The 23,440-nt window shown below is 37.1% G+C and overlaps 1 protein-coding gene across 1 annotated transcript in view; it reads left to right on the top strand.

Moving 5' to 3' along the window:
* The window catches only part of ORC3 (origin recognition complex, subunit 3), a 113,831-nt gene that overhangs the window by 61,047 nt on the left and 29,344 nt on the right, over positions 1 to 23,440 (top strand). The window contains exons 10-13 of the mRNA XM_006870628.1: positions 4,113 to 4,246; positions 5,276 to 5,339; positions 18,829 to 18,945; positions 19,966 to 20,045. Of these exons, the coding sequence (XP_006870690.1) occupies positions 4,113 to 4,246; positions 5,276 to 5,339; positions 18,829 to 18,945; positions 19,966 to 20,045 (395 nt within the window). The remainder of the gene's footprint in view (positions 1 to 4,112; positions 4,247 to 5,275; positions 5,340 to 18,828; positions 18,946 to 19,965; positions 20,046 to 23,440) is intronic.

Genomic DNA, 23,440 nt, shown 5'->3' with positions numbered 1-23,440 from the left:
CATCGTGGGTGACCCTACTGGTATTTAAAATACCCGTGGCATAGCTTCCATATTCACAGCAACTCACAAGCCACCACAGTAGGACAAATTGACAGACGATTGGTGGGACAAGCATATTAGGCGATTGAAATACCATGTCTTGGTCCATGCACACCTTAGTTCCCAAAGTGACATCTTTGCTTTTTAACACTTTAAAGGGTTATTTTGCAGCAGATTTGCCCATTGCAGTATGTCCTTTAGTTTCTCGACTGCTGTTTCTATGAGCACTGACAGCTGCTTCAATCTTTTCTCTGTTTGTAATGATGTTCTCTATTAGTTCAGTTGTGAGGATTTTTGTTTTCTTTACATTGAGTTGTAATCCATACTGAGGCTGTGTTCTTGGATTTTCATCAGCAAGTGCTTCAAGCCCCCTTGGCTTTCAGCAAGTAAGGTTGTGTCATCTGCATGTTGCATTCCTAATTGAATTCTGATGTTACATTCTTCTTTATATAGTTCACCTCATAGGATTATTTACTCAGCATATAGATTGAATAAGTATGGTGAAAGAATACAACCCTAATGCAAACATTTCCTGATTTCAAACAATGTAGTATCCCTGGTAGTGTAGTGGCTTACCCATTGGACTTCTAACTGCAAGGTTAGCGGTTTGAATCTACCAGCTGTTCTTCAGGAAAGAGATGAGGTTTTCTGCTCCCATAAAGATTTACAGCCTTAGAAACCTGATTCAGGGTCTATATGAGTCAGAACCAACTTGACAGCATACAGCAGTAGCAACAGTAGTATCCCCTTGTTCTGTTTGATCCACTGCCTCATGGTCTTTGTATAAGTTTTACATGAGCACAATTAAGTTCTGGAATTTTTTTTATCCGCAGTGTTATCCATAATTTGTTATTATTTGTGATATCCATACAGTTGAATGCCTTTACTCATTAAAATATGGGTAAACATCTTTTTAGTATTCTTTGCTTTCAGCCAAGATCTATCTGTTATCAGCAGTGATATCCCACATTCCATGTTCTCTTCTGAGTCTTGCTTGAATTTCTAGCAATTCCCTGTTTTTTTTTCAAACATTTTAAATTTTATTTAGCAAAATTTTACTTGTGTGTAATATTAATGATATTCTTTGAGAATTTGTGTATTCTCTTGGATCACCTTTCTGTACTTTGAAGTAGGCACGAATATGGATCTCTTACAGCCAATATTCCAGGTCACTGTTTTCCATATTTCTTGGCATAGATGAGTTAGCGCCTCTAACACTGCATCTGTTGTGTTGAAACATGTTAATTGGTATTTTGTGAATTCCAGGAACCTTGTTTTCAACTATGCCTTCAGTGCAGCTTGCACTTCTTCCTTCTATCAACCATTGGTTCTTTATCATATTTACCTCCTAAAATGGTTGGATGTTGACCAATACTTTTTGATAAAGTTATTCCCTGTGTATTTTTTCCATTTTCTTTTATTGCTTTCTGTGTCTTCCAGTATTTATCTTTAGAATTCTTCGGTTCTATGTTGTTTGCCATCGAGTCATTTCCTATTCATAGCCACCCTGTATAAGGTTTCCGAGGAATGGCTGGTGAACTTGAACCACTGACCTTACAGTTCAAATGACTATGCAGTGTAGCGCATTAACCCACAGCACCACACTAGACTCAGAAATTCATTGTCATTCACCTAGGAAGGATCAAGCTCAGGATCACTGACTCTTGACAAACACCTTAAGGCCGATATTTAAACTAGCATGCCAATTTATTAAATTGTGATGAGAATACCATTTCCAGTGTATGTGCCAGACTGCGTATGTTCACTGTCTTGGGGGATCCATCTTTCACATACCAAGGTAGCTTGGAGACCAAATTGGGTCATGAGAGACGGTTGCTTAGAATCAGAGTATTTTAATATTTAGATCATCTTATAAGATATCTGGCAAGTATATTAGAATCTGGTAAATCATCCCCCCTCACTCTGTGGAGACCATAGCATTCTAGTTGGTAGATTATTTATATGTGCCAGATACACTACAATGTTTTCCATGTAAAAACAAATTTTCTTTATTAATGTTTCATTATTCCTATTAAGTTTCTACCATTATAACATTTTTGTGTATTATAAAAGACCAGATTTTGCACTATTAGATTCATAGTTGCTTATAGTATTTGGACACATGGTAGATCCTATGTTGACACTCCAGTTTCATTCACACTTGTGAAAAATGGCATCCATCATTCCTCCCACAGCATACTCTACTCAGGAGGGTTTGGTAATTCATTGAAATGGCCACACAGAACTGAGAGTTAGAAATGTTCAGTGCACATTTCTTCTAGTCAGGACAGACTCTCCCCAGCCATGCCTATAGGCAGGCCTCTCTCTGCCTGAGCAATGTTATAAAGCTCTTAAAGAGATCATGATTTTTGCCCACAGGGAGTATTACTCAACCATAAGCCTCAGCCGGAAGGTACTCGGCCCTAGTTCCATGGGTCTTCTAGTTCCTGTAATTAAGTGGGTTCTTACCCAGAGGCACTCAGCTTTACTTTCTCCTGGTCTGGGAAGCCCATTGCTCTGTCTTGTGCTCTGGCTGTTGGTTCTGCTGCTACTATTCTGCTGTCACAGCTTTCTGTCCCAGGCTGAAGCAGGTTCAGTACGCAGGGATCTCAGGGACCATGGGATGCCTTCAACTCCTGGCTCTTCTTTGATGGTATTAAGATTCCCCTGTCTGCTTCTGAAATGGCTTCTTTTATACTCAGCAAGATGACAAAATTGACCAATCATAATTAGCCCTGTTATAGTCACTCACCGGTTGAATCGTAAAATTTATCAGCATCTTAACCCACCTCTTCTTACCCAGACCCAGCTGGAAAAAGTCTATTGGTGGTAGTTTTCAAAGACTATAACTGGAAAAGACATTAAGTAATTCACTACACTAGAGCAACACATTTACAATTTTCTTAAATGAATTGCTTCTTCAGTTAATGAATATATCTGCTTATGTAAGATTCTTTAGTTTATACAACAGTAGTAAAGAAGTATTGTTACAAAATCACAGAAATGTTTATTAAACAAAAATATCAAGATGTGAAACTATTGTTTCTTGATATATCCTCCATTTGGGTCTGTATACTTCTGAAACTGGTATTCCCATTTGTAACCATACTTCTCCAAGGAGTTCTAGCGTGGCATCATAGGATAAAGTACTGGACTGCTAACAAGTTCAACAGTTCAAAGCCACCAGCCGCACCTTGGAAACTCTATGCAAGGTCACTGTGAGTCAGCACTGACTAATTTGCACTTAACAATAACACCAAACCTTTTTCCCCAAGGAATTTTGTACTCTTCAATTTACACCATACCAAAATGGCTATTTTGTTATCCTGGAGGAATCAAATCATGTTCCTTTGAAGTGGTCTTTGAGTAGTAGGAACATAACAGAGGTCTGAAAGGGCAAGAAATTGTCATCAGACAGCCCTTGTTACCCTCACAGAATGAGCAAGTGTATTTTTTTGATGAGGGAAAAAATTCCCCAGTGCAAGTTTTCTGGTCTTTTTTTCACTGGTAATTTCAGTTTTCTTAAAACTTCATAATAAGCCTCTGATCATCCTGTGTCTCCTGAGAAAATCTTATCAACTTGACCCCTTTGGGGTCCCCAAAATCAGTCACCATAATCTTCTGAGGTGACATCTCTGCCGTGAATTGAACTGGCCTAGCACATCTCCTAAGAAGCCACTGTTTTTATTTGGGCTGTTTTTTGAAGCCTCCCTAATGAGACAAACATAAGCGTATTGCTGAGAGAGCTTGTCTGCAGCCATCCACTGATTGCAGAGACATCTTGTTTGGAATAAACCCGGGAATGCATGAAGTAGCATCCTAGCAGTAGTATTAGTTGATTACTCTTTCAAAAAATGACCATTTTTTTTACCTCATGCTCAAAACTGAAAATTTTAAATATTAAAAGTACATAGCCATTTATGTAGGATTTATGGTTTATTATTAAATATATTAATGCCATAAAACTTTTGTTCTTAAAAAAAAAAAAAAAAGCCTTAAAATTGAGGAGACATAGGCCAAAAGATTTACTGCCAAAATATAACATATATATTTAATTTTTATATTTCTTTCAGCTTTCTCTATTAGAGCATTTCTATTCTCAGCCACTCAGTGTTCTGTGCTGTAATCTCCCAGAAGCAAAGAGAAGAATAAATTTTTTATCAGATAATCAATGTGAAAACATCCGACGTCTTCCATCATTTAGGAGGTAAAAAGAGAAGTAGATATTTAACACAGCTGTAATAGGGTTTAGGAGTCCCTGTGTGGCTCTGTGAGTAATGCACTATACTGCAAAGTAGGTTTGAACTGCAAGGATGTTGGTTCAAGCTCACCAGCAGCTCCTTGGAAGCCCTCTACAGGGTCCCAGTGGGTCAGAATCTAATTGATGGCACTTAACAACAACAGCAAAATAATAGGGTTTGGACTTCTGGCATGGCACTGTAGGATCAGCACTGGACTGGGGACCATAAGGTCAACAGTTCAAACCCACCAGCTGCTCTTTGGAACTATACAGGGTCGCTATGAATTGGAACCTACTCAATAGCACTTAGCAACAACATAATAGACTGTAGAGTCCTGCTGTGGCACTGTGGGATAAACCACTAGACTGCAAGGTCAATCTGAACCATAAGTTCAGCATTTCAAACTCACCAGCTACTCCTGGGAAACCCTATACAGGGTTGTTATGAGTCGGCTCCAACTCGTTGGTACTTAACAACAACAACAACAACAACAGCATATTAGAGTTTGAGGAAAAATAAGATCTCAATCCAGTTACTTTTCAGGTGGGAAAAGGAAAAATAAGCTAACTTTTTTGTTTTGTTTATAGTAAAATAAAGTCCTTCTGTTTTTAATTGTGGGATATGTTTGTTGGAGTCAAAAGTTTGGCATAAGGAAAAATATTTTTTATAAAGAAACATAATTTGTGAGTTTGATAAAATTAATTTTTGAAAAGCAATCTAAAATGTACCACCCCAGTCTAGGTAAGGAGTCCTGGTGTGTAGCTGTGGGATAAATCACTGAACCAAAAGGTCAGTTTGAACCACAAGGTCTGTGGCTCAAACTCATGAGCTGCTCCTTGGACACCCTATACAGGGGTGCTGTGATTTGGAACTGACTTGACCGCACTTAACAACAGCCACAATCTAGGCAAAGTAGATCTTTTTTTCCTCATGTTGTTCAAAGAATTAGATGGTTTAATCTTCTCTTTTTGTGTATGGGATTGTAAAAATTTTAGGTACGTGGAAAATCAAGCATCTGAGAAGCAGGTTGCATTGTTGACCGATGAAAGACTTTTAAAGGTAGGAATGTTTTTCTTTTTTCTTCTTCATAAAAAAGTATTTTCACATAATATTTACTGAGTTCATATTATAGAACACCTGTGCATTGTAATATACTCTTCATAATGAACTACTGGATTTGATACTTAATTAGGAATGTGATTATTAAAGATGATTAAAAAAACCCTCATCTCTAAAAGAAGACTTTTTATGGAGAAAAAATACTATCTGGAACACTGGGTTTCTCCTGTGGTCTATTTTAAAAGCACTTTTAGATTTCATCTTTCATTGCACATAACAGTTGGAATCTGCAAGCAATATCATTTTAATATTCTTCTGAAAGCTGTCATACTTAAAAGCACATAGAAGTCATACAGCTTAGGCACCCACTGTTAAGTGGGTATTGATTTGACAAATAATGACAAGAAAGAAGCAAGGAATTTAGAAAATTATGAGTTATGCATACAGCATAGGGAATATCAAAAGAAGAACTGATTTCTTTTTAATAGATACTACTTGAACATGATATAATACAAAAGGCAAAATAATGTACAGTGTAAAGGCTCCCTTTTGCTTCTGTCTTCCAACCATCCTCTCTGCCTGCGTACAGCCATTGTCCCTCGTTTCTTAGGAATCGTCCCAAAAGTTCTGTGTTCATATACAAGTAATTACATATATGTTGGGCTTTTGCCCCTATTTTACAGAATATAGGAATGTCATACATAACTATTTTGCACCTTGCTTTGCACCTTATCTTGGAAATAATTACATATATGTACTAAAGAATGGCAGAGTATTCAATTGAATGAATTTAACTTAAGTCCCCTACTGATGGACACTTAGTAATGTGTCATGTTATTTATTTTCATACTACTCATACCTTTTTAAGGAAAAAGTTGTTTAAAAATTGTACTAAAATTAAGATGAGATTGAAGTTAAGCCCAGTACTGAGTTTTGGTGATACATAACAGTTTCAAAAATTGAACAAAGTAATGTTAATTCCTAAAGGATATGTGCTCAATATAGTTCTAAATACTTGTTCAACTTCATTGCATTGTAAATTCTCAAAAAATACTGAGAATGGCTTTTATTAGACATTGTTTCTATTGCAGAATCCATACTGCTGTAATATAAAATTACTTTTAGATTGGGTTCAATATTCATTTTATTCATCTCTGTAACCTTTTAAGAGCAGTGAAGGAAGTCTTCAAACAAATACAGGTTGTTTCAGCTGAGAGGAAATTTAAAAACCAGTGGAAAAGGATGTATGCTTGTTTATTCAGTCTTTTCAGATTAGATAGATTAGCTTTCTGCTGAGTCAGCTAGTTGCCAAATGCATTTCCTGCTAGAACTTTCTGCCAAAGTGTATTTTCAGAAGCCTGGAATAGATTCTTTAAATAGTACCTTTAACCATTAAGACGACAAAGAGAATTCTAGGTTAGTCAATCATACAAATATCCTCAAACTGATCTCTTCTTTTCAATGAAGTTTTGTATATTTCTAAGCATTTATTTATGTAATATATATTCTTGTTGAAATTACAGCCCTGTTAGTTTTTACCTTTGCCTTAAAATCTATCCTGATTTTTATTACGTTGACTCGAGACAGATACTCATTTTTGAATTTCATATTTTGTCATATAAGGATATATTTTCTTAAGACTTAACAGTGAGAAATGTGGAAGAGGGCAAAAAATGGTGTCCTTACTCTAAAAAAGTTGTCTGCAGGCTACTTGCTAAAGTCAAAGACCAGAAGATGTCTGTGAGAAAATTATTGGAAGTTTTATTCTACTTTGATAGAATATGTAAATAAATCAGTGTGTCTGTTGTTTTCTCTAATTTAGAGTAGAGATATATCTTTAAATATTTTATTCTCATTATAATACTTTTTATGGTTTTGTAAAAATAATTGATGATCAGTAGTACAATATTAGGGCTCCTGGCAGGTGGGGGTACTATAGGATCAGCACTGGACTTCGAACCAAAAGGCAGCTCAGACCTAACAGCTATTCCTTGGAAATCCTATAAAGGGTCTCTCTGAGTCAGAACCAACTGAACAGCACTTACCAACAGCAAGAAAATATTATATGACATAGTGAAAATCCCTGATATTAATCCAGAAATCTTGCATTTGAACTTCAGCTACTCATTAGTCATGTGTACTTAGGAAAACCACTTACCCTATTTAAACCTCAATTTTCTTATCTATTAAATAAGATTACTCCTTGTATGATTTCCTCATGGGGCTATTAGGATAACCAAAGTTTGTTTAACAAGTGGGAGTGAATTGAAAACAAACATATCAATAAGACTTAAAATTTAAATTTAAAATATTGTGTATTTTTCACTGTGATGAAGATTAAGATAATAGTATGAATACCTAGGTTTATACATTATGTATTACAATCGTATATATATTGCATGTGATATATGTATGTGAGAGTGTGTGTGTGTGTGTATGTGTATATATATATATATAAATAAAATAATGCTTACGAGAGCAGGGGTGGTTCAATGGTAGAATTCGCACCTTCTTTGTGAAAGTCGCTGGTCCAGTTCCCAACCAGTGCACCTCAAGTGCAGCCACCACCCATTTGTCAGTGGAGACTTGCATGTCATTATAGATGCTGAACAGATTTCAGCAAAGCTTCCAGACTCTCAGACTAGATAGAAAGGCCTAGCAATCAACTAGTGAAGACCGTATGGATTAGTGGAGTGATCCTGTTGTACATGGGGTCGCCATAAGTCAAGGGCCAACTTTATAGGAGCTAACAACATATGGAATATATGCCCACTCCTCTCTTATTGACATGGTTACATTCCAAAAACTAGGTCATTTGTGAACATTGGCGGTATGTGAAAATGGAGGATGACTACATCAGATAAAAAAATAGCGGATGAGATCTATATCATTACAACCACTAAGAATCATGGCCTAGCCAAGTTGACATATATCCTGAACCATCACAGCCAGTATTACTCTCACTGCACACATTGGCATTCATTACTGCCGGAAGTACACACACCATTACGGATAGGTTTTTAATGGTTGTAAATGTGATGTGTCAGTAAATGAGGAGTAGGTGCTTAGTACTGCTATTCTAGAGACCACTCTAAGAACCACCAACTCAGACTGACTGCCTAGAAGGAAACATTGTTTTTCTTACCCTTATTTTCTTAAGTATAGAACTAATCTATTGAGCTCCAAACATAAATAAAAAATGACTCATCTCAGTTATTTTCTGGCTGGACTCAAAACTATAGACTCATAAGCTTTAAAGATACTGCTTTAAAACTGATGCTAGCTTTGTACATAATAAACTTCAGGTTTGGCATTTTGTCATTTTGCTTTCAAATTAAAAAAAAAATTAAGCTGGCAAAAGCTATGTGTATTTTTAGAAGATTAACTAGGAATTTCAAACAGGGTGATATTTGAAGGCCGTATAAATTGATGAAGGATCAGAGATTCTGTGAATTTTCGTATTTGTAAGTAGTTTGTCACCTGAACAGCTAAATAGTACAGCTAAGTATGTTGCCCAAAAAGTGTGCTCTAAGTGACAAGTTCTTCTAAATTTAAGCAGAATGAGCTTGCACAAGGTCCCATAAATGCAAGCTTCTGGTAACGTTATAGTTTTCAAATCCTATAATAGCACTAAACCAAAAAATTTCTTAAAGTTCCTTTTGGCTGTAGAATGATTTTATTTTATATACTTGTTCATAAACAAGGTAATAATAATTTTTTCTGATTAGTGAAATCATTTCACTTGCTTATTAAAATTGTATTTTAAGCTGTAGGCTTAATTGAAGTTGTTGTCATGTGCCATTGAGTTGATTCCAACTCATAGTGACTCTGTATAGGGTTTCCTAGGAGCAGCTGGTGGGGTTGAACTGCCTGCCAACCTTGTGGTTTACAATCCAGTGCTAATCCTACAGTGCCACACCAGAAGTCCTAATTGAAGATGTTGTTGTTGTTGTTGTTGTTAAGAGCCACTGACTCGATTCCATAGTCACACTGTATAGAGTTTCCAAGGAGTAGCTGGTGGGTTTAAACTGCTAATCTATGGTATGCGGATTATAACAGACATTTACAGGTTTTAATGGAAATAGCAAGGTCAGTGATTTGATTTATGTTTTCCATGTTTTTTGTTCACATAGTGTTGCTATAGTAATTAATTTTTTTTTAAACTTTAATTTGTGAAATGTGTATCTTGAGAAATGGAGTTATCAAAAGTGTATTATACAGAACTTTAAAATTCAGTATAGTAACAAAGGTGCAATTTATTATTCCTTGTGCCTGAGATTTGGTTCAAGTCAAATATTAAGGAGAGATTTGAAGAAGATTGTGTCCTCACATTATATTTGCATAATTGTCACTATTATATGATAATAAAAACTATTAGACCTTAGAATACTTTCGAAAGCCCTATGCACAACAGAACAAAACAGTGCTAGATTCTATGCCGTCCTCAAAATTATTCCTATGTTGGAGTCCATTGTTGAATCCACTGTGTCAATCTGTATCATTAAGGGTCTTCCTCTTTTTCATTGACCATGATTGTGGATTATAGAGCCAAATAAAAAGAAATCCTTGAGAATTTCAGGGTTTTTTTTCCCATTTATCGTGTTATTTATTGGTCCAATTGTGAGGATTTTTGTTTTCTTTACATTGAGTTTTAATCCATAATGAAGGCTACATTCTTTGATCTTCGTCAATAAGTGATTTTTTTTTTGAAACTTTTGTTGTGATTTGAGTAACGTTTACAGAGCAGATCTTCAGTTTTACCTTTGTTTCATCTCAATGGTTGTAATCTGCTCTGTGTTCTAACACGTTATTGCATTTCCTCCCCTTGTTTCTTATTCCCATTCCACCTTCTTTCCAACCCTTCTGAACTTTGGCCTTATGTTAATGTTGCCCTTTTGATCTTGAGTGGTTGCCCGTTCCATAGTGAACACACCTTACTAGTGTTGTCATATCTTCCTGTCTACTGCTTGACTGAAAATTGGGCCACAAGCGTGAGTTCCATTCCAGACCGGAAGGGTGACTAAGGATCATCATTTCGGATTCTTGCAGCATCTTTCTGACCAATAAGCCCAGTCTTTTTTATAAAATTGAATGTTGTTCCACTTTTTCTCCCACTCGAAGACATACTATTTCAAATTGTTGATAGTGGTAGTCGGCCAATAAGCGACTTTTTTAAATAGTGAAAAATTGTTTTATATCCTATGAGTAAATGTTTAAGGAGGAATAAGGAGGGCTAGTGTGGTGCTGTAGGCTAATGCACTGGACTGCAAAGTCAGTTTGAACCATAAGATCGCCAGTTCAGGCTCACCAGCAGCTCCTTGGAAACCCTATACAGCGTCATATGGGTCAGAACCGACTCCGTGGCACTTTACAACAACAAGGGAACATTAACAGCGTTTGCCAATTAGTAGGTAATTTTTATGTATTATCTCATTTCAAACAAGGTCACCACATAAGTTAGAAGTTTGCATCCCTTTGTATAAATGAAAAGTGTCATGATTGGCAAATGGAGGATCTGACAAATAATCAGGCCTAACATCAAAGCTCGTGCACTGCCTACAGTGCTTCATTGAAGAATTAGTACAAGCTGACAGGAAGGTGTCCGAAGTTCTTTATTGTTGTTGTTTAAGTGCTGTTGAGTCAGTTTTGACTCATAGTGACCCTGTCTAGGGTTTCCAAGGAGCATCTAGTAGATTTGAACCACCGACCTTGCAGTTAGCTGCCCAGTGCTTATCCTACAACTCCATACCAGAACTGAAAGAAAATCAGGAATGGGATTTAGATTAGCAGTCCAGTGCTTATCCTACAGGATCACCTTTCAAATTAACAGTGAAGATCATTTGTAGGAGACCTAGGAAACGACTCAGTGTGAGGCAGCTTCATCTTCAGCTTCAGTCTCCCTGGTCAGGTAGCCATGTCAGTCAAGCTGCCCAGGTCCCATGCAGCCTAGGTGCTACTGCTCCAGTGACAGGAAGACAGGGAAGCAGCTTTCCTCATACCACATGGATACATTTCTGTCATTGAATACTTTTATACACAAACATTTTTTTTTCAAGAGACATTATTTTTAAACAAGTTCCCAACACCATAAAGACCACTTTAATGCTGTGTTCTCTGTACCAGTTTTCATCATCTCTATCCTGGTGTAGCACTGTAGGATAAACACTGAACTGTGAATCAGAAAGTCAGCAGTTCAAACCCGCCAGCTGCTCCTTGGAAATACTGTACTGTGTATCAGTGTGAGTTGGAATTGATTCAAACCACTTAACAAAAACAACATTTTACCAGTGATGCTACTCATGGTGATCTTCTGTTCTTGTCAAGAGAAGATACGCTAATGAATAAATGAATCTGTATGCTTTATTTAAGAAAATCATTTTTTACTTGTTTGTTCAAATCTTCCTTAAAGCTGTGTGGCATGGTTTCAACCCTGAAAGGGTTAAACTTCCTGCTATGTAGAAAGTATAGATATAGTACTGTGCAGATGACAGTTTTAGTTTTCTTATTTTGACTTGTATTGTGAATGTTTTATGTCTCTCATGCCTATTTACCCAACTTGATTTTAAATCCATAGAGAGTGGGAATTAAGTTTTGACCTTCTAAGAAATATTATATATTACTATTATATAGCATAACCTTATTCAGCACTTCAGTCAAGAGAAAGGAAGGGAAGTATTTGAGACCACAAAGCAAGTTAGTAACAGAGCAAGTACTTCATTTTACCTGTTAGAATGCTTATCATGATGACTCATGAACAAAAGGCACATGAGTTTGGTGAAAACTTGCCTTTCATGTTTGCCCCCACCTGCTTATTGCTTTCGACAAAACTAAAAAGTGGTTGTTGTTAGGTGCCGTCAAGTCAATTGAGACTTATAGCACCCTGTGTACACCAGAAAGAAACGCTGCCGAATCCTATGCCATCCTCACCATTACTATTACACTAGAGCTCATTGCTGCTGCCACTGTGCCAGTCCAGCTCGTTGGGAGGTAGTCCTTTTTTCGCTGACCCTTCACTTTAAACACAGTATTTGTTTGTTTTCCTCACAGTCCATGATTTATTGTTGTTGTTAAGTACCATGGAGTTAGTTCCGACTCATAGTGACCCTGCACAGGGTTTCCGAGTCTGCAAATCTTTATGGGAGCAGAAAGCCTCGTCTTTCTCCCGCAGAACAGCTGGTAGTTTCGAACTGCCAACCTTGAGGTTAGCAGCCTGATTCATAAACACTATGCTTCCAGAGCAGTCCATAATATTTTTATAATAGTCTTCTCCAGCATCATAAACTCAAATGGATTAAATTCTTTGACTGTTTCCCGTATTCATTGTCCAGCTTTCACATGCTTACATGGCTTTGGTCAGGCATACCTTAGTCCTTAAATTGATATCTTTGCTCTTAAACACTTTAAAGAGGTCTTGTGCAGCAGATTTGGCTTATGCAAAATGTTCTTTGATTTCTTGACTGCTGCTTCCGTGACTGTTGACAGTGGATGCTAGTCTGACAACTTCCATTTTTTCTCCATTTATCCTGATGTTATTTATCGGTCCAGTAGTGAGGATTTTTGTTTTCTTTACATTGAGGTGCAACCCATACCAAAGGCTGTGGTCTTTGATCTTCATCAGTAAGTATTTTAACTCCTCTTCACTTTCAGTAAGCAAGGTTGTATGATATTCATATTGCAAGTTTTTAATAATGAGTCTTCCTCCAAACCTGATGTCATGTTCCTCTTCATATAATCCAGCTTCTTGTATTATTTGCTTAGCATATAGGTTGAATAAGTATGGTGAAAGAATACAATCCTGGTGCACAACTTTCTTAATTTTAAACCATTCATTGTTCCCTTGTTCTGTTCAAACAGCTGCCTCTTGGTCTCTGTACAGGTTCTTCATGAGCACAATTAAGAGTTCTGGAATACCCATTCTTCACAGTGTTGTCCATAAGTTGTCAATGATCTACACAGTCAAAAGCCTTTGCGTAGTCAATAAAGCACAAGAGCAGTTGTTGTTGTTAAGTGCCATTGAGTTGGTTGTGATTCATAGTGATCCTGTATAGGGTTTCCGAGGAGCAGCTGGTGGGTTTGACCTACCAGCCTTGTGGTTAGCAGTCCAGTGCTGATCCTCCCAGCACCACACAAGGACTCTCAAGAGTAGTGGTGGTGGTGGTGCTTCTGTGCCATGGAGTCGCTTCCAACTCATATCAACCCTGTATAGGGTTTCTAAGACTGTAAATCTTTACGAGAGAAGAAAGCCTTATCTTTCTCCTGTGGAACAGCTAGTAGTTTCGAACTGCTGACCTTGAGATTAGCAGCCCAACTTGTAACCACTATGCTAACAGAGCTTCTTCCCAAGAGTAGTAGGGGGTGGGGGGATCTAATAGAAAAAAATAATAACTGGAAAAGGGAAAGAAAGGGGAAAGATTTTAGCCTACCAAATGTGATCAGATCAGCTTGGCATTAACCTGGGCTCTCAGGAATTAGCAATTAAAATCCAAATTTAAATCATTAAGCAATTCTCCTGGTCTAAACTATTAGGGTAGAAGAAATAAGGAGAACAAAATAGACAGATGACGTGACTAGTATTCATGCCACACAAAAGCTGGGAGAAAGCTGTGGTTTGATGTTCCGTTAGATAGCTAGCTGTAATAAGATAAGTCAAGTCTGGAAAACACTGCCAGTCAAAATCTCTCTCTAATGAGAAAAATGATGTTTAGTTATATCAAGAAAATAAATGAAAAAAAATATTAAAATATGTATGCTCTTGGACACATGATATCTCATAATCTAAAAATTGAATATAATTTGTTTTACCATTGTTTAATAAATGTGAATTGAAAGGAATGAATTACAAATCATACCATAATGTTTTTAATTCTTTAAATCTTGAGGTCACTGATTAGCCTTATACATATCATTCTGAGCACAAAAGTAATAAATACTATGGAAACTGAAAGAGAAACAAATTCAAAGTAAAACATTGTGGCAAATCTAACTGCCTAATCATTTTTACTTTCTTTACATACATTAAAGAAGCTTTGGTAGTGTAGTGGTTACGAATTAGGCTGCGAACTGAAGGTTAGCAGTTCGATACTACCAGCTGTTCCATGGGAGAAAGGTGAGGCTTTTTGCTCCCCTAAAGATTTACAGCCTCGGAAAACCTGTACAGGGTCGCTATGAGTCGGAACTGACTCCATGGCACATAACCACCACCACCACCACCACATACAGATAGGAGTCTTGATGTGGTACTGTAGGATAAGCACTGGACTGCTAATCAGGATGTTGGCAGGTCAAACCCACCAGCTACTCCTCGGAAATCCTATACAGGGTTGCTCTAAGTTGGAACCCACCCAGTGGCATTTAGCAGCAACACCAACAACATGCATTTACTATTGACGTAGACATTGGCTTACTAAAAGAAATTGACTAGTTCATTAAGGGCTGGGACTCTGTCTTATAAGTAAACAGTAATAAGTAGCTGATTTTTAGATGATGATGGGCAGGAGTAATGTAGTTGGAGATTACTGATTTAAGATGGTGTATTACACATTAACTAGGATCTGCACTGAACTGCTTCCCACAGTGTTGGTGGTTCAAACCAACTAGCTGCTCCTTAGGAACCCTGTACAGGTCATTATAAGTCGGAACTGACTTGACGACACTTAAAAACATCATTACACACTGACAGGCAACAATGTGTGTTTCAAGTTCTTAGTGGTTTTTGTTTAAATCTGAACCATTGTTTACAAATGGGGAAGATTTACAGTACTAATTCAGCCCTTTGGCTTCTTTTGAAAAGTAGGAAATGTATCCCATAAGCAGCTAGACAACGAGCAGTTGCCCTTCTAATTTGAAGAGAAACTGCATGCCAATATCTATTAATGTACTTTTTCATTAAACAAATACTTTTCAAGTGTTTGTTTTAAGCCAGGTGGTATAGTATAACTTGCATTCTATTGGGAGGACAGACAGTAAACAATAAGTTATGTGTTTACTATGCTAGTGAGTAATAAGTGCTAAGAAAACAAGAAGTAGAGATGGGGAATATGAAGTTTGGTGTTCATTGGCATTGGAGCTGAAATTGTAGATAAGAGTCCCACTGAGAAGGTGAGTTTTGGCTAAAGATCTAAAGGAAGTTAGAGAGCTTGCTATGCAAGAATCTGGAGGAAAAGCAGAAGGGCAGCAAGCAGAAAGAACATGAAATTGGGGAACAAGGAGGTTGCTATGTATTTCTGATGCTTTTCATATAGCAGAGAAATATTTCTGTCCTCATTTTGTATCAAAAATCAGTAAAGAGCAAGAGGTCTTCATGTTTCCAGATGAACAGAAAAAAAGTATATCTCATTGGAAACAGTGACTATTTCAACACAAATGATGTGTCTATTGAAAAGAATCATCCTAAACACAGTTACGAACTGAAACATGAGAACTGTAACTGCTGTATAGAGAAGATCCCTGAGGAAATTTTTAATGAATGAAGAAAAGAAATACTATATCAACAGACTCCTCTGTTTTCTTTTTTTTTGAAACTTTTCATGTGAATTGAGTGAACGTTTACTGAGTATATCATCAGTTTTACAGCCAACAAATCATGCTTTGTTTCATCGTCTCAATGATTGCAATCCCCTCCATGTAACAGCAGTTATCTCACTTCCTCCCTGTGGGTTCTGTTTCTTTTGCACCCTCCTTCCCTACCCCTCTGATCCTTGTCCCCAGGTAAATGTTGCCCTTTTGATATTGAATGCTTGGTTGACCATTTCATTGTGCGCATTCCTCACTATAATGTTGTACTCCCCCTTTATAACGTATCCATCTTTTGGTTGAAAATTGGGCCATGAGAGTGAGTTCATTCCAGACCTGAAAGGTGGTTTAGGGCTATAGTCTCTGGTCCCTTCTCTTTCTTTCTGACAGTAAGCCCAGTCTTTTTTAGATGGTTGAGTTTTATTCCACATTGTCTCCTGCTCTATCCAGGACCTTCTAAATGTGATCCCTTTTAGAGCAGGTGATAGTGGTAGCTGACCGTCTTCTGGTCTCAGAGTCAAGTACACTTGGTGTACATGTGTTTTTTAGTCCACTAGACTAATTGAGTCCAAGTAGCTTTAAGCTGGGTGCTTTTTTCTTTCTCCCACACATGAAGGAACCCCTTAGATGGCCATTCATGAGCTGTTAAGATCCTAGTCACTACTTACCAAAGACGAATGTACAAAACTGCTTTTGTGGACGATGTTATGAGCAATCTTTGTTTTTGATGTGTGCACAGTATGCTGTTTTAACTTATAAGTGGGAACATTTTTCATACAACAAAACTTTACAAATTCGAATTTAACTATAAAATAGTACCTACAAAGTGTACCAGGAATTATCATCATGGATAAGAAAAGCTCAGTAACGACGGGTTACATGAAAAAGTTAATCATTTGTGATATTATCTGTTGCAGCTGATAATACAAATAATTTATAACAGTGGAATCTTATGGGAAGATTAGGTTCTAAAGTCAGAGCCTAAGACAAAGGTCTGGGATGGTCAAAATTGCTCTTGAAAATCCCTTAGAAAGGTATACTGCAGCAAATCTCATTAAATCCAACATAGCCATCTTTTTCTATTATGTTGGAATTAAGCCTCCATTTCCTTAATTATGCGTGAGATAAAATAAATGGCATGCTATATATTTTTTAAAAAGACAAAATAAACCATTTTAAATACTAGAACTCCACTCAGCACAAAGACATAATCACACAGTGTCAAGGATGATGGGACTAAGACTACCTGGGAGGAAAACATGTTCATGTCTCTCACCTCACACTTGCTCCAGGGCATGGTGAATTGCCATATTAAGTAAAGTTTTTTCTTTTGTCTCCTTAATATCCAAGTATACTAATAAGCATATCACTCAGTTACTGGTGCATACAGTTACTTCACAGAGCAAAAGTATATAGATAGTACAAGTAATATGAAGCAGCATGTTTCTTTTTCTCTAGAATATTCCTGCTGTTTGTTATTTAATAGCAAAAAGCCAATAATTGACTTTTATCCAATACCTCAAAGTCAGTTTGAATCACAAGATAGGCAGTTCAAACTTACCAGTTGCTCCTCGGAAACCCTATTCAGGGTCACTGTGAGTTGGAACTTACTAGATGGCACTTAACAACAACAACAAATGTTGTAAATTAGATTAAAAATAGAATAAAAGTATACTTTCCCAGTGGGGCTGAACTACCCTTTGCTTATGGCAGCTCTTGTTATGATATTGTTGTTAAGTGTTGTCAAGTTGGTTCCCACTCATAGTGTATAGGGTTTCTAAGGACCCGCTGATGAGTTTGAACTGCTGACTTTGGTTCAAACCGACCTCTTGTTCCAGTGCTTTATCCCACAGCACCATACCAGGACTCCCTTGTTACAATTGTTTTTTAATTAAAAATTTTAAATTGTTACAATTTGTCATATGCTTTGTGATAATGACCCTTAGATTGCTGATCAAGGAATTGATTTCTTAGTAAGTTAGCGTTCAGGAAAATATATTTGTTGCTGTATATTGGTTAGATTTGCTTGAATTTATTGATATCGAAGGCATTTTCTGCATGGTTAAGTGCTAAAAATATTAGGTATTTTCTAGCTATTACTGAAGAAAAAAAGACAGCCAGTAGTTAAAAGTCCTTTATTGACTTCTTAGGAGGAGAGAAAGAATTGAAGGTTATACCACAAATCATAATCTCCTTAAGAAAATGATACAGGAATAAGCAGTTATAAAAGGAATCGACACCTGAAAACTTGGTTATGGTCTACCACAATTTGAGAAAGCCTTTGAAAAATCTGATTTTTCAGATTAGTCATCCTTTAGGTTTTTAAAGATATTATCCTCCATATCATCCCTGCTAGATTCTAAATTATAAAACTCTTTAGCTTCAAATGTCTTTTTCACTCCCCCCCTCCCCCATTGATAAAATGAGTAAAACCAGTAAAGAGGATTGTCAGTAAGAGGCAGGGGTGTTTCAGAATTACCTTTGATGTTTCCTCCACAGCCATCGCTTCTTCCCCTCCAAATACAAATCCAAGTACAAAAAGTACTTTACACCATAGGCAGAACTTCAACAACTATTAACTCCATTGGCACTGGGCTTTCTGGTGACCTCTGCATGCTCCTGATGACAGTGAAGCAAAGAAATAATGGCTTCCCTCATTGTAACGTATACCAGGTGGTTGGCACAGGACAAGCATTCAGTAAGTGCTTTTCAGCACTCCTTTATTAATTTGGGCCAGGGATTGCAGTATTGATTCTGCTGTGTGTATAATATCACCAGGCTGAATACTAAATACTAAAATACCCAGCCTTTATCCAGGATTTTGTGTGTATTATAAATTTTCATTAATTAAGCAGGGTAATTTGGAACTCTGAATCTTCTGTCAGTTTTGCAGAGCCCATAGTTAACCATGAATTAGATGTTTATTATAGTCTTTTAATTACTGACATATATTAATAATATATTCTGTTATTTTTAGGAGGAAGCACAGTCATTGCTTGAAAATCTGCATGTTTACCATACAAATTACTTCCTGGTTTTGAGATGTCTTCATAAGTTCACCTCTTCTCTTCCCAAGTATCCATTGGGTCGACAGGTAACCAAAGCTCCCTTATTTGGAACCTGTGAAATAGCAACACTAGTAGTTGCTTACTTTGATTTTAGCAGCACTGCAAACATCAGATTTGAAATGGATCCAAATCTTGCAATGAGAATACAATCTAAATCTATTTCAGCTGTACACATTACTGATAATTGAAACCGTGTAGTTCGTTTTAAATGCCACAGCTAGAAACAGCCACATGAATCCCAGTGGTGTTGCTTCATCTACAGTGTATTTGTGGAGGCATTTGACTTTTCCTTTATCATCTACACAGAATGAACTGACTTCTAGCCTTGTTGTTGTTAAGTGCCGTGGAGTCAGTTCCGACTCATAGTGACCCTGCACAGGGTTTCCGAGGCTATAAATCTTTACGGGAGCAGAATGGCTCTTCTCTCTCCTGCGGAGCCGCTGATAGTTTTGAACTGCTAAACTTGAAGTTGGCAGCCCAACTCGTAACCACTATGCTACCAGAGCTCCTTACCAGAACCTTAGTGGACTGGAAAAGCAAAGCTGTTAAAGAATGTTTCATTGTTTGCCTTGCATTGTATCAAAATGAAACACAGCACTTCTGGTCCTTGCAAAAAATAGGTTCAGCAGGCCGTTTTGTCATAGCATAAACCTTAGGAACCCTCAAGAGTGAAGATATTAATGGAAAAATTTCGTGTTCCTAAATCTTTGTATCCTTAAAGTATTAGAAAACAGATATACATGCATACAAACGTCTTGCTTTTGAGATGATGTCTGCCATACAGCCTTCCTTTTTATAATTTTGTCACTTTTAACTCATAATTTTCTTAGTACAAAACGGCCAGTGACGGGTCAGCCAGTATTTATAGCATTATGTAAATAAGACTACAAAATTTGATCCCTGTGATATATGCCAAATCTAAAGTAAATGATTGTTTTTTAATACCGTTATTTTTTTTCTTGATTATATATGGTTTTGCCAACCTAATAGTTTGAAAACTAAGTGCGTTTCTTTTGGTTCTTCACAAATGTGCTATTTGCTTTTAGATCAGAGAACTGTACTGTACATGTTTAGAAAAGAGCGTCTGGGATTCAGAGGAGTATGTATCGGCTTTTCAGCTACTGAGGTACTTTTTTTTCTTTCTTTCTTGTGTGTTCAAAGCCAGCCAAGAAGAACCACCTGCCTCCAGAACTCTGCCTGCCAAGAAGTTTCATAAGTAGCTATGTTGTATCTAAGAATTTTGTATTTATCTAGAATATGTGTTGGTAGCTTATTACATCTGGCCCTTCCCACAACTAAAGTGAAGGCACAATGTTTGGAGGTTCTCTTTGGATTTTGGAGGCAATATATCCCTCATGTGGGTCTGATTTCTTGTTGTCGTAGTCGTTGTTGTTAGGTGCCATCGTGTTGGTACCAACTTACAGTGACCCTATGCACAACAGAACGAAACACTTTTCAGTCCTAGGCCAGCGTTGCAGTTGTTGCCACGCTTGAGCCCATTGATGCTGCCACTTTGCCAGTCCACCTCTTTTGGGGGGGGTCTTCATCTTTTTCTCTGACCCTCCACTTTACCGAACATGATCTCCTTCTCCAGTGACTGGTCCCTCCTGACTGGTCCCTCCTGATATGTCTGAAGTATGAGAGATGAAGTTTGGCCAGCCTGGCTTCCAGGGAGCACTCTGACTGGACTTTTTCCAACACAGATTTGCTTGTTCTTTTTGCAATCCATGGTACTTTCAGTATTCTCCAACATCTTAATTCAAATACATTTCTTCTACAGTCTTCTTTATTCACTGTCCAACTTGCACATACACATATGAGGTTATTTAAAATACCATCGTTTCGATCAGGCGTACCTTAGTCCTCAAACTGACATCTTTGCTCTTTAATACTTTAAAGAGGTCTTGTGCAGAAGATTTGCCTCATGCTATATGTCATTTCATGTTGGTGGTCGGTCTGAACAAAATGAAGTCTTTGACAGCTTCAGTCTTTTCTCCATTGATATGGATGTGTTATTGGTCCAGTGGTGAGGATTTTTGTTTTCTTTACATTGAGATGCAATCCATACCGAAGGCTATGGTTTTTGATCTTCCTCAGTAAGCATTTTAAGTCCTCTTCACTTTCAGCAAGCAAGGTTGTATCATCTGCATATCACAGGTTGTTAATGGGTCTTCCTCCAATCCTGATGTCACATTTTCTTCATAGAATCCAGCTTCTCGGATTATTTGCTCAGTTTGCAGATTGAATAAGTATGGTGAAAGAATACAACCCTGGCGCACACCTTTCCTAATTTTAAATCATTAGGTGTTCCCTTGTTCTGTTCAAACAATTGCCACATCTTCTGCAGAATGGCTGTCGTTTTCAAACCACCCATGTTTCAGTTAGCAGTCCAGCATTTTAGCCACCGTGCCACCAGGACTTCATATAAAGACAAAGTTAAATGAAGGTCATTTTGGTACAGGAAGTGGTAAAATATAGTATTAATCCAGCAGGGTCGCTATGAGTCAGAACCTATTAGATGACACTTAACAAGAAGTGCCATGAAATCAGTTCTGATTCAGCAATCCTGTATAGTGTTTCTAAGTAGTGACTGGTGGGTTTGAACTGCTGATCTTGTGATTAGCAGCCCTGTGCTTATCCTATAATGTCACACCAAGAGTTCATAATTTAGGAGTGTTGTTGTTGTTAAGTGTTGTCGAGTCAGTAGCAACCCTGTATAGCATTTGTGAGGAGCATCTCATGAGTTTAAACTGCCTACCTTGGGTGGGGTTCAAACTTGTGGTCTAGTGGGTATTCTACAGCGCCGCACCAGTAGTAGGTACTGCAAGGGTTAGTGTGTTTAGCTGTTAAGTGAAAAGTCAGCGATTTAGGGCCTCCAGATGTTCCTTAGAAGAAAGGCATGACCATGTACATCAAAAAAAAAAAACAACAGTCATTGAAAACCCTATGGAGCATAGTTTTAGTCTGACATACATGGAGTCACTATGAATTTATATCGTCAGCTCAATGGGAACTGGTTTGTGTCTGAACACCAGCATTTTAAAAATAGATGTTAATCAATTCTTTACCTTACAAAAACATGATGAGTCAGCTGGATTTAAAGACTGTTTCATTCTCATCATCAGTAGTAATGATTTTTATCATTCTTATCAGCAATGATTCTTCAGATGGGGGACAATGAAAAGTGAGTCCCCCTTTAGGGGAATTTATTCAGTCATCCACCAACAAAAACATTGAGTGACTTCTACAGTCTAAAGAGCTGGAATTTTTATCTCAGTCTTCAAAGTCCAGTGCTTTTTTCAGTTTTATTATAATTATTTGAGGACTTATATATATATATAAAATTAGGTGGGTTTTCTTTTATGATTTGCCGCATAATTACCCAGTTTTTTAAAGCCAGCCGATCCAGCTTCTGTGGACTAAACCCCCTATGCTGATTCTAGTCATCTCAGCCCAGGCTGCAGACATATAAGTAAAAGATACCAGGGTCTGATGTGCTTAACCAAGTATAATGTAGGAACTTGCTGTAGTAACAGACTCATAAATTGAAGTTGATTGGTGACTGAAAGAATTTACTTGAGAACAAAATTATTTTTAATTTCTGAGTAGGACTTTTGACTTAAACAGTAATATGTTAGCATGGCAGTTCAGCATTCATTGAGTTTAAAAAAGAAAAAAAAAGACCAAGTAATAGTATCAACATTTGATCACAATTTAAAAACTAAAGAATACATTGTTTCTTGGTTTTGCTGATGAACTTTAGATCATGTTTAAAGAGCTATTTATAAAAAATAATCCAACCCCACAGGCCTATGAGATACGTCCTAAATCTTAATAATTTACCTTTTGATTGTCTAGATTTAGTCACACAAAGATACACTAAATTATGCCATTATAATATTTGTTTTAGAGCAGGGATTGCCAATTCTGAGCTACATTAAGTTCTGTACAATTATCTATAGATCTGTAGCAAAGTCTGACAAACTTGAATTTTTGAAGCTTTGCTTAAATCAAAAATATTGAGAGCCACTATTTTTAGAGGAGTAGATTTCACACTTCATTGTACATAAGAATTGCCTGAGTTTACTAAACATGGAGATTTCTTCTCTCTCCTCCCCCAAAGATTCTGAATCGGACAGTTTGAGGCGTAGGTAGTCAGGAGGAAACTGCAGTTAATAAGCACTCTAGCACATTCTAGACAGATGACTCAAGGGCACACGTTGAATAAAATTTTTCTAGAAAATAAGAGAATAATAAAGGGATTTTTTTTTAAATTAGGAAAATTTGAAGCCATTAAACGAGTAGAAAAATATCCATGGAAAAGTTGGCTTGAGGTAGTTGGGCTCAAATTGATTCCATGGACTAGGTAAGAGCAATATGTCTTTGACTCAGTAAACAGAAAAGAGATATGAATATGTATTTGAATTTTGAGTTTTCTTTTTATTAAACATCTAATGCCTGCTGCCTCTTTTTTTGCGAGTAGGAAATAGGTAGCGAATAGTAAAATGAATGTTGTTTTTC

This window comes from Chrysochloris asiatica, unplaced genomic scaffold (genome assembly GCF_000296735.1).
Source record: "Chrysochloris asiatica unplaced genomic scaffold, ChrAsi1.0 scaffold00146, whole genome shotgun sequence".
Taxonomy (NCBI): Eukaryota; Metazoa; Chordata; class Mammalia; order Afrosoricida; family Chrysochloridae; genus Chrysochloris; species Chrysochloris asiatica.
The sequence above is the reverse complement of the archived record's forward strand: the minus strand, read 5'-3'. Positions and strand labels throughout refer to the sequence as shown.